The sequence below is a fragment of the Silene latifolia genome, chromosome 3 (genome assembly GCF_048544455.1).
Source record: "Silene latifolia isolate original U9 population chromosome 3, ASM4854445v1, whole genome shotgun sequence".
Classification (NCBI taxonomy): domain Eukaryota; kingdom Viridiplantae; phylum Streptophyta; class Magnoliopsida; order Caryophyllales; family Caryophyllaceae; genus Silene; species Silene latifolia.
The window spans coordinates 15846408-15859299 of NC_133528.1; the positions used below are offsets into that span (position 1 = coordinate 15846408).

At 34.2% G+C, this 12892-nt stretch overlaps 2 protein-coding genes across 2 annotated transcripts; one reads left to right on the top strand and one right to left on the bottom strand.

Annotated features, from left to right (window-relative positions):
* The first annotated feature begins 3789 nt into the window (after positions 1-3789).
* On the top strand, positions 3790-4404 carry LOC141648733 (uncharacterized). Its single transcript, XM_074457451.1, has one exon. It carries the CDS (start codon positions 3790-3792, stop codon positions 4402-4404), a length of 615 nt encoding a protein of 204 aa, XP_074313552.1.
* A 3314-nt stretch (positions 4405-7718) lies between these two features.
* On the bottom strand, positions 7719-8507 carry LOC141648734 (ribosome-inactivating protein saporin-7-like). The gene has a single exon (XM_074457452.1). It carries the CDS (start codon positions 8505-8507, stop codon positions 7719-7721), a length of 789 nt encoding a protein of 262 aa, XP_074313553.1.
* Between the last annotated feature and the right edge of the window lie 4385 nt (positions 8508-12892).

Here is a 12892-nt window from a genome sequence, read left to right on the forward strand (position 1 = left end):
GTCAATAAGATATCTTAAGTGTCGTGACAAACAGAGCCTAAGTCTCTTATAAAACCGCTTACAATAATACCGTGTAAAACAATTTACAAAATACGTTGATCCCTTCTCACCCCAAGCATGGTAAGTAATACGAGTAAGAAGTATAAAGTTATTTTATTGGGTTAATTAAATTAACCTATTGCTTAACAATTACTCCGTATTAATAATTGTGTGAAACGCCCATTTTACCCAATAATTTTAATGTTAAATATATAGGACTCTCATCCATTAGTAAACTATATTTTTTGCATTATTGTACTAACTCTACTTAATTAATTAATGTCTAATTAGTGTTATTCGCACGTTCTTTGACCTCTATTTATTAGATTAGTAATAAGCAATGTAATATATTATTGCTAATCTACTACAAGTAGTCTAGTACCGATCGAGGAATATGCCAAAGTACACAGCAAAATTTGCCATCGTATTCCCAAGTGTTAAGATGAGTTATTTTAAGTTAAGATGAGTTTATTTTTTATTGACATAATAGGATGAGGTTAAGATGAGTTGTGTTTACTTTGGATTTTATCGGTTGATGTTATTAATTCGGGTGAGTCGTGTTTAATCCAAAATTTAAATTTGTCGAATTATTATGATCTAAACTACTTGATGGGTTAGTTAGTTTTAAATTTGAGTTTTTCAATTTAAGGTTGATTAGTTTCAAATCAAGTTAAACTGAAATGTTTGTTATTCGATATTAGTTGTTAGTTTCGAAAAATTGTTTGTCAATAATTTGATTGAAACTAGTTTTAATCCAGTGTCAAAAATGCACGGGGTATTTTTAATAAAGAATTTTTACTAGGAAATGTGAAAAGAGTTAAACATTACGTTCATAAATACACTAAGCTCTATATGAATATTACATTACTCTGAAAAGATCGAAGAGTACAATTACTTAGAAAATTTGTGAAAGTACGTAAATAAGTAACTAACTAGTTTTTGAACCCGTGCACTTCACGGGTGGCAATATAGAGTGTTAATCAAGGTATATTTTAAATATTTACTCTTTCCGTTTCGATTATTTGTTTACCTTTTATATTAAGAATATAAATATTTAAGTGAAAGGTAAACAAATGATTGGGACGAAGAGAGTATCTTTTATATCTTCTAATTTTATTATCGTAGTTTGTGATTTTTTTTTTATTTTGTTAAATTATGCGAGTTTTAAGGAGATTTACTGTTCTAAGGGAGATCAGACTTAGTGTTATTAGATTTGTCTTCTCAGATGAATATCTTATCGTAGTTGCCCTTTCATGGACACATTTTACTTAATCATGGACTTTTTCTCATAATATTTCCATAGAATTCCCTTTCCTCGAAAAAATTCTCTCTAATCCTTCCCCAAAACCTCATCAAATTCCCCCAAACATTATAATTATGGATCTCAAATCTCATATTAACCAACAAATACATAAATTTTGTTTAAATTAAGTTGATTTACGTGTTATACTTTCATTAGGGTGTGTATTTTTTCCGATTAGGGTTTGTAGGAAGGGATGGTGGTGACGCAGGGGAGGGGATGGCAGGGGGTCGTGGCTGGTGGTCGGTGGTGGTCCGGTGCAGCAGTCTGATCTTGATCCATTGAGGGAGCCGCAGTGGGGAATTCACGGAGGAATCATTGAAAATATCGTATTACTATATCCAATGTTACTACAATTTTTTTTTACTCTTTAGGTATCCAATGAGTGTTACTATATCCTATTAAGGTTACTTTTATTACTCTCACAACTCGAAATAAATATATTACATATATGCATTAAATTAATTAAGTCGAAATAATTCTGAAATATTATACTTTTTGGAAATCTGGCTTGATTTATTTATTTTTTAATAGTTTCCAAAATATAATATACTTATATTATATTTGTTTATTTTAAAATATTTAACATCTTTATACTAATTAATACCATAAGTGGGGCATGTTTATTTTAAGGAAAATTACCATATTCCATGTTCTCTAAATTTATAATTCAACCAAAACTATATAATATTTACATTGAAGTCTCTTGTTCAGATCCATCGCACAGTGCTATTGATTTAAAACAATATAATATAATTAATTTGTATAAATTTATTTAATTACATCGAAGTCTCTTGGTTTCTGGAATTAATATATAATATTGATTGAAGTGAGTTGAATATGTATTCCCTCCGTCCCAGTCAATAGTTTACACTTACTTTATTTCCCTTCACAAAATAAAGCAAGTGTAAATTATTCACTGGAAAAGCAAGTGTAAACTATTCATTGGGACAGATGGGGTAGAAGATTCAAGATTGGGACTCCTCGCCTTCGCTTTGAATATTTTAAAGATTAAAGAAATTGCATTACGAACAATTTAACATTTTATTTATCCTCTAGATTTAGGGGTGAAATTAATGTTCCCCATCAAGAATTGATAATGTTTCAAGCGAGTATGTCTTGGTTTAAAAATTACTTTACCGAGTTTATTCTGATCGAATTGATAATCTAAGAGTTAATTAAAATTAGCTATATATTTTATATTAATCAAAACTTGGATTTTAACACATTATCATTCAAATTAGAGTAAATTAATAATTACCCCTTTTTATATATTACTTTTCTAAAAATTCGCTATTATAAACTTTTTAATAAATTGTTCTCCTCAAATGTTCACAGGTAAAAAATTACACCCATTTTGACTTTCAGGTGAAAATTAGTTTTTTATGACAGTTATGCCCCTATATGATAATATTTAGACAACATTCACTTTTGATTATCTCATCTTTTTTTTCTCTCATTTTTATCGACATTCAACATCAAATTTTAACCCTAAAATTTCCCCCAAATTTGAGCCTTGTTGAATCAAGCAACCCTAATTTATGGCGATTTCAATACTGCATTCATCATCTCTTTCACCTACTATCTCTCTAGTCATCTCTAACCTTGTCGACATTTTCATAGTATTTCCCTTGCTCCATAAACCAACTTGTTTTGGGGTTTGAAAACACCAAATTTTGGATTAAAAAGTTTTAGATAAGAAGAAAAAAAAAAGAGTAACAATCACTTTCGTCATCTTTTTGTCGCTAAGTTATCCTCACAAACTCTTTTTGTTCTTGATTTTAGTTTCTGGGTTCATTTTTGACAAATTTATGGGTTCGAAATTGTAAAGATAACACTAATCAGAATCAGTCCACTAATCAAGCCATTAATCAGGTAACTAAGTATGCTACTAATTCGAGTACAAAGGACAATAACAAGAAGTTTGACTTGTCCAAGAAGCAAGCTTACTCATACCTTAAAGCAAGGAAAAAGAATCATATGTAGTTGTTAGAATCCTATGTAATTGTTTTTCATATTTAGATGATACATAGTCTACTGCTATTGTCCTTTGTAGCCTATGTTAGTTGCTTTATCTGCTGGACAATGTCCACAACTTAATTGTCCAACTGCATATATCATTTCCCAACTGCATTGTACTTTCTCAACAATACAATTAATAAAAATTAAACATGAAGATCTTCCTACAGTTCTCTGAATGTCTTCTACTTCCTACACTTCATTAAATTCATCATGGTATCAGAGCCTCGGGAATGAGGAGACTGATAACTATCCATGAATTGAGCATTTACTATCCTTCACCAACTACTCATTGATTCACTGCCTATTTATAGAGCAGTATTTCTCTCAACAAGCTCACACCAAAAGTTTTTGTGAACTCTAAACAACAAATTCATCTCATGGAAAATCCTTTCTCAAACACTGAAAACATTTCCAAAACACCATCATTCATGGAGCCAACTGATCCTCTTTACCTTCATCCAGCAGAAAGTACTCATCCACTGGTAGTTGATATTAAGCTGTCAGGGATTGAGAACTATCTGGAGTTGAAGAGACAGATGGAAATAGCAATCTGCTCGAAAAAGAAGTTGGGCTTCCTAACTGGAGTTGTTAAGAGGCCAACTGATGATCCTTTGAGAGCTGATGCTTGGGATACATGTAATAGCTTGATCATTTCATGGATCTTTTACAATGTGGAGAAATCTATCAAGAACTTTGTTCTCTACACCAAGACTGCAAAGGAGATCTGGGACTACCTCCAAAAGCATTTCTCTGTCAGCAATGGCGCAAGAAAGTTCAGACTCAACAAGGAACTTGAAGATCTGGAACAAGATGAGAAGAGTATTTGTGAATACTTCACAGAATTGAGGATCTTGTGGCAGAATCTAGAGATCATGACCGACTGGCCTCCCGTCACAAAAGTGACCCCTGAAATCAATTCATGGCTTGATGCACAACTGAAAGAGCAGGAAGAGAGGAAGTTGTTTCAGTTTTTGAATGGACTGAACTCCTCCTATGCCACCATGAGGGCTAATGTGCTCATGATGATCATCTATCAACTGTAGAGGAAGTTGCTGCCTTGTTTCAGCATGAGGAGGCCTAGAGAAGGAACTACAAAGGAGCTGAGAAGATGGAAGTGGATAACTCAGCTTTTAATGCTAATCAGCATGCTGGTCAGAAGGATATTGACTTCATCCCTTTTTGTCCAATATGCAAAAAGGATGGTCATGCCAAGAATAATTGCTAGAAGATAGTTGGGTATCCTGCTGACCACCCTGTGTCACAAAGGTTCCCTGAAAAATCTCAGGAAAACAAGCTCAGAGGTGGATATCAGTGCTCTGGATCCAAAAGTGGCCACCAAGGCTCTGGAGGATATCAATGTGGATATCAGGGTTCTGGATCCAAGAGATTCAAAGCAGGAATGAACAAAGGAAAGCAAAATTCGATGTATAAAGGTGGGAAAGGTGCTGCAAATGCTGTTTTGGGATAAGGTTCCAATGATTTGCAGGCACTGTCACACTCACTACTCAACAATTTGAGCAACTCATGACGAGCAAAGGAAAAGGAGTGGGATTTTATCCAGATATTGAAGATGAGCTAAAAGCTAATTTTGCAGGTATAGCTTATCTAAATTGTAGCTATGCTCATAACCACTCTTATGAGTGGATTATAAACAGTGGAGCATCAGACCACATGGTATCTGACCTGACTATTCTGCAAAGTGTCAGGGAATTGCAAACTAAACCTAAAATAAATTTACCTAATGGTGAAACAGCTGTAGTTTCTCATACAGGAACACACACTTTCTCCAATGGGATAACTTTGAACAATGTTCTATTTGTTCCTGCTTTTAGACATAACCTTTATCAGTTCCAAAATTAACTCAAGATGAACAATGTTATGTGGTGTTTTATGCAAAAATGTGTGTGATACAGGACTCTCAAACCAAGACAACTAGGGGACTTGGAAGGGAGAACAAGGGTGTCTACTACTTACTAAATAATGATGGCACTAAACACCCTAAGTTAGCTGATAGTTCATCCAGGATTAAGTACTCTATTTTATGTAATGCAAGTGTGTCTGTACTCTCTAACAGTCAAGGAAAAGGAAAAAATTCAGGGGGCACAATTTTTAAGCCTTGTAGTGCACCGGACATTATATGTAATGCTTTGCCAATTTTCAATGATAAGAACTCTAATCTGTGGCATTTAAGATTGGGTCATGCCTCTGAAAATAAACTGAAACATATCCCAAGTGTCCAACCTTTAAATCCAAAAGGAATTTGCATTCCCTGTTCAATGGTAAAACAAACAAAATTGCCATTTCCTGTGAGAACTGATAAAGCTAGTGAGTTATTTGATTTAGTCAATGTGGATGTTTGGGGTCCTTATAGAAAAGAGACAAGAAACAAACATAAGTTCTTCTTTACTTTGGTTGATGATCATAGTAGAGCTACTTGGATATATCTAATGAAACACAAATCTGAGGTAGCTCAACTGCTAGTAGTTCTGCAGCTAGGCTTATTGCCTTTTCTGACTCAAATTGGGCTTCTTGTCCATTCAGTAGAAGATCTACTACTGGCTACTGCATTCTCCTTGGAGATTCACCCGTATCCTGGAAGTCTAAGAAACAATCTGTTGTGTCAAGATCCTCAGCTGAAGCAGAGTACCGAGCAATGGCCATGACTACTTGTGAAGTCACTTGGCTATTTCAGCTCCTACAGGATTTAGGTCTCAAACATCTAGGCCCTGCTCATCTCAAATGTGATAATCAAGCAGCCCTTGCTATTGCAGCTAATCCAGTGTATCATGAACGTACTAAACACATTGAGGTTGACTGCCATTTCATAAGGAAAAAGAATCAGCAAGGGTATCTCACAACATTTTATGTGAACACCAAAGATCAAGTGGCTGATGTGTTAACCCAATCATATCCTATATCGCAACACAAGTACTTACTCTCAAAGATGGGAGTTTCATCCAGCCTCCACTCTCATCTTGAGGGGAGAGTAAAGATAACACTAATTAGAATCAGTCCACTAATCAAGCCATTAATAAGGCAACTAAGTATGCTACTAATTCGATTACAAAGGACAACAGTAAGAAGTTAGACTTGTCTAAGAAGCAAGCTTACTCACACCTTAAAGCAAGGAAAAAGAATCTTATGTAGTTGTTAGAATCCTATGTAGTTGTTTTTCATATTTAGATGATACATAGTCTACTGCTATTATCCTTTGTAGCCTATGTTAGTTGCTTTATCTACTGGACAATGTCCACAGCTTAATTGTCCAACTGCATATATCATTTCCCAACTGCATTGTACTTTCTCAACAATACAATTAATAAAAATTAAACATGAAGATCTTCCTACAATTCTCTGATGTCTTCTACTTCCTACACTTCATTAAATTCATCAGAAATCCTAATTTATGGGTTTGAAACTCCCAAATCTGGGTTTAAAACCCCAATTTATGTGTTTTTAACCCAAATTCCTGGGTTTGAAACCCTAATTTCTGGGTTTAAAACGCAAATTACCTGCGCCCGAAATATCAGAATGTAATAGTCTTCATCAAACAGCAGCTCTTTATCGTCCCAAATCATTAGGAATCATTGACGTTGAGGATTACAAGTTAGAAGATATAGCATTTTACAGGTCGTAATTTAAGAAGAGGGGTGAATGAAATTTAAGATAGCATTTTACTTCTTCCGAATGGAGTGAAAATATAAGGAGAAGGAAGAGAAGACATGAAGTATATGATAGAGTAAAGAAGGGTATTTTCGTCATACTTTTAGGTTTTAAAATAGAAATTGAATTTTGATGGAATATGTCACCGGAATTTGAAAATGGGTGCAATTTTTAACCTAAGAACATTTGAGGGGAGTAATTTAATAAAAAGTTTTTAAAACGGAGTTTTTAAAAAAAGTGGTATATAAAAGAGGGTAATTATTAATTTACTCTTCAAACTAAGTTGTGGTGTACGTGTTATATAGAGCCCTAGAAACTATGCTTCTAAAATTCTGAAATATTTGTACGAGAATTTGCTTAATTATGAACTCAATATCTAATCACTTTCTTCATATTTTCGTGAAAACAAAAAGGAAATAAAAAAAGCATGCATTGTACTCCGTAGATAGAGTATTGTTAATGGGATGATAAACTAATTAACGCAACATGATAAGCCTCTTTATTTTCACAAAGGATAACGTTATTCAAACCACATACCATATACATAAAAAAGTACAATGACCCATGATGTTATGACAGAAGCAATAAAAGATAACTAAAAATGCAAAGAAAGTAACACACAGAATTACGTGATTCATTAACGGTGTTTTAGCCACGACCACAAGCCAGAAGCGAGACCCCTGTGATAGTCGTCCTAGTCTAGAGGGGCTACTAACAGATTCAAGGCACAAATAAAACATTTAACAAAGAACATCAAGTGTGTAGAACAAAAGAAAATCCATAATCCTTTAATTGCTTCCGAAATCCTGTCCCAGTCCCTCTCCAATATAAGAACCTTATCATCGGGATTAAACCCATTCGGAAAATTATTCAGTACCATCTGCTCGATATACTTGAATCGCGCTGCCTCAGATACCATTTGAATAGCAACCAACATAAACTTAGCTTCAGCTGGTATGCTACGCGCCTTCCCATTTACCGCATTAAGGTAAGTAGTAAGTTTTCCAATCCCTAACCCAGCTTGTTTTCTAGTTGTTTTGGCTGCCTTTTCAAGTGAGTCATAATTTTCCGCGTACTCTGTTATTACTTTCTGATTTTTTTCACCCTTTGCCTCTGCGAAAAGGTTATCTAATTGAGCCGAAGTAATTTGGCCTTTAAAGTAATATGCCTGAAATACATTTTTATCATTCTTTGTCAGTAGCGCAACCACATACAAGTCGCTACGTTTAAGTCCAAGGGATGCAGTTCCTGCAGAAAGTGTGAGATTGATTCTAAGATATGTGTTTGTGGGTGCTCCTATTACTGGTATACCAGTGGCACCGTAGTTGAGATTCGGGTTCCTCACGTTGTTTCGAATGCCAGTGAGAAAAGTCGAGTATTTAGCTTTGGTTGAAATTTTGAGGTCCAATGCAAATGAATTCTCTAACAAAGCCGATGAATGAAGGATAGTCCATGTTATTGTGACGATTAGCCAAGATTTCATTTTTTTTTGTGTACCTGTTACAAAACTGATCATCAACTTGACATATAAAATATAAACATAAAAAGGATCGCATTTTATTTTATATAAATGTCAACATATTAGTGTACTATTATAGTTTTTTCTATCTTCTTTTTCAATTTATGGTCAACTTTAAATTCAATGTAAATGTGGTGTTTGACTTTAATCGCTAGTTTTTACTTGAGACCCATAAAAAGGGTTAAATATTATCTCGAATGCGTGTATAGGACAAATATTTTAGTTTTTCCTAGATATTTTGCTTTTGTCTTATTCTTCCACATAGATGTATATACCCATTTTAAATGATAATTTGCCTGAATTTAAATTGAAAGAGTATAGTTACTATTGTTATAACCAATACTATCTAATGTAGATCTCGTGGGAATGCACTGATTTTTCGATTGTAATATATAAACAAACTAGATTTCACGCCCGTGCATTGCACGGACTCTAAAATATTCTAAATATAATAGTTTATTAAGACTGACATTTAAAAGTGATTTTTTTATTGGTTTAGTTTCTTCATTTTAAAAATAGGGTAATGATAAATCAACTACCGTTTTTACTACTCCGTATATACTTGTTTTATTATTTTTTTTTCTTTTTTGGATTTTTTATTTACTCATTTTTTCTAGTGTTTTAGAATAGTTGGAGTCTCTTACGGTGCCCGAAAAAACCCTCTTTTATATATATTGATTGATTGATTGATTATAACATATACGTAGTAGGTAATTAAATTTTAAATTTAGTGTTAAAAGTCTATAAATAAATATAATTTTTAAGATACATTTATAGTTAAAATGTGTTTATAATATAGTAAAATATATAGAAGTCTTATATATCGAATAATATGTCACACATTTTTTTATAACTGCTACCATGTACTCTATAATTTAGATTTTACCAACTGCTATCAAAGTAATATTTCTTTAAAAACTGCTATCAATATTGTTGGTTCAGATTAAAACTAACTACTACATCACGAAAAGAAGCAAATAGAAAATATCTCAGCCATCCATTTCAAATTGTCATCTTAAGTTGTATTTTTACTTCCTTTATTGCCCATACCCTCTCCCTTATGGTTCTTCTAATACATTTTTCAACAACTCCATTAATTTTCAAGTTCATCAAATTAAATTCTCATTCTCACCCTCTCTATTTACTTCATTATTCTCATCCTCATTTCTTATTTCATCTTTTATTTTCAAGTTTAGGTAATTATTCTATCTTTTTTTTACTTCCTTTATTTGATTTAACCATTGTATGTTTTCAAATTAGAGTTCTTCATTCTTCTTTTTTCTGGTTTTGTTTTTTTAATTGTTGTAGCAATTGTTGTACCGAAACATATCCCCTTTTTAATTGTTTTAATTGTTGTACCAAATGCAAAAAGGGAGGAATTTGGGGAAGAAGTAAAAACATACTTGGGATTGAAACTCATTGGGGATTTAGATTAGATGTAAACCCTAATCTGTGATTCAATTTGGAGAAGAAGTTTTAAGATTGAGATGATTTTCAGAATCTCCAACTTAATTAGGAAGTAATTTAGGTTTAGGTTGAATGATGGGTGAAGTTAAAAAAATTATGTAAAAGAGGGGATATGTTTGGGTAAATGGATGGTATGAACAAGGGGAGTGTAAAATATGGGTATTCTTGTCTTCTCATGCGCAAATAGAAAGTTCGTGATCACGCGTGGTAGTTAGTTTTAATCCGAACCAACAACAATATTGGTAGCAGTTTTTAAAAAAATATTATTTTGGTAGCAGTTGATAAAATCTGAATTATACGTATTAGCAGTTACTAAAAAACCCTAAAATAAATGATAGTGTAAAGTACTTGTGGACAGCGGGGGCCCACGGGGGCGCTTGGGAGAGAGGAGAAACAAGCGTTTGCATTTTTGTATGGAGTCGCCACCAATTTTTATGGGAAATTGGAACCGTTCGAATACCTTGTGTCATGTCAAGACACAAAGTAGAGACATGAACACTAAGCAATCATTACCCTTAGCATTCTATGTCTAGAATGACTCTCGTGGATGCCAATGAACACGGGTGTTCACAGATATCTGGAGTAAGGGGTGAGGGTACGTATTAGGAAGCTCTTTTGATCGAACACCTAATCCCGCCCGCCTTGATAGCGGCCTCTACTAATGATTAGGGAAGTTATTCGTACTCGATATATTGTCGATTATATGCATGCAATGCAACATCCAAGTTTTAATCCTAACATGTGAAGATTAGACTAAGTCGGTGAACAATTAGTTTAGCATACAATTAGGTCAAAGTAGGGATTTAATGCTCAATTACATGTGAAAACATTCAAGCAATAAAAGAAATACAATAATTATAAATTACAATAATGAAAATTACAATAATTACAATGAATTAGGCGATTTATGTCGAAAATACCTTTAAAACGGATAATTTGAGAAAAAGAATAAAAGAACAAATTAACGAACAGGAATTAGGCGATATTACGGTTAATGGTTAATTATACATAAGCTAATTAAACAGGTCAAGGCAGAACGGAAATTCAGAGACAGAACTCAGTCAGGAACAGGCGCAGCAGAGCTGCGTCCCTTGGAAGAGGCGCAACAGACGCTGCGTCTGTTCCTTGGCTCAGTTCTGGCTGTGAAGCCGTAATTGCAAGCCGTTAATGTTAATTGGTGATTTAATGATTGATTAAATTATTTACTCGGATGAAAGTGATTAATAGGTTATTTAACATATGAATGGGTCATAAAAACAGTAAAACATGGATGAGACGGAATTAAGATGAATTAATTACATGGATGAACGATTAATTAACGAATTACAAACAAACTAACTAATTAATTAGACTAAACATGATGAACTGATGACAAATTAATGATGAAGAACAGATACAAATATCTCAACGGTGAATTCCATAAACTCAATATGAACGAATTAAATCTCTAAAACCCGAATTGACTTTAATGACGAAAACCCGCAAATATGAATTATAAGGGATTTAAGTCAGATTTAAGGATGAACTAAACATGTTAATGATGATAAATAATATACATGTGATTATTATGCTATCATGTGAATGAATTAAAGAACAAACAATCGAAATCAAATAAGAACAACGAAACGAATTATAGAGGACGAAGGAAGAAGAAAGGAAGCAGGAACTGCGGCAGCCTCACAAAGAGGCGCAGCAGGAACTGCGCTCCTTCGAAGAGGCCCAGCAGTTGCTGCGTCCTTTCTCGACGGTTAGTCTTCTGGAAATTCGTAAAAAGAGGTTTTAAACAAGGTTTTAGAAATCGGTTTTAATTGTATTTTTGACATAAACCTTACATTAATTGGTACAATAAATAAAATACAATAATAAAAGAGGAATTATACACCCTCAGACTTACATGTTGACGAAACGAGATGAACTAAGATATCGATTAGTGATGCTCGACGCGAATGTAAAGAAAGTGCCCTGGTAAGAGGAAAACGATTAAATTAATTAAGTTGATTGATTGTGGAGTTGGTCAAATTGGTCGGTCATGCAAACGAGGCTGGTACTCAGAAAGATCCGAGCTTACGCGATCGAAAGATCAAGCATGTAGGCGCCAAAAAGTAAGAACAAAGGTCTAGAATGCAAAGGGAGAAGAGAAGGGCGGACACTCGCGTGAGAAATATGTGAGACCGAAGGTCTCTATTTATACTAATCACGCGGAGGAAATATGGTAAGAGTAAGATACGGAAGGAGAGATCCGGAAACAACCGACTCAGGTTAAACACGGAAACTTGGACAAAAAGAAAACCTTGAGGAAAAGGCGCAGCAGATGCTGCGTCCCTTGGAAGAGGCGCAGCAATTGCTGCGTCCTTTCCTCAGCGGGTTCCTCCTGCGCAAGAAAGCGCGTTTGACAGCCTGTCGTATTATAGGCATAACTTTCTCTACCAGACTCGGAATAAGGTGATTTCGGTGGCGTTGGAAAGCTAGAAGAAAGATCTAGAACTTTATGTGGAATAGGCCTGACCCAAAAAAAGTCGTTATCACCTCGTAAAATGGGCTTAAAGGTCGGGTTATCAACTTAGCTAAATGAAATGCACATTTTATAATGTAAATTTTAAGTTTAGCCTAATGAAGTGACATGGGACTCAAAATGAGATATATTCTCAACATTTTATGGCATCCTAACCTTAGGTAGACAAGAACATTGCTTTGACTCGGGTTTTGACGGTTTTAGGAAATGAAGACGATTTTTTGCCCGGACTCCAAATGTACTCTAATGACTGCCAAAACGACCGTAATGACACCTAGATAACAACTATGAGGTAGACACAAGTATTTGAGCGATCACTTGACGATAAACTTACGAACTGTCACAAATCGTTCTGCGTACCAAACATGCG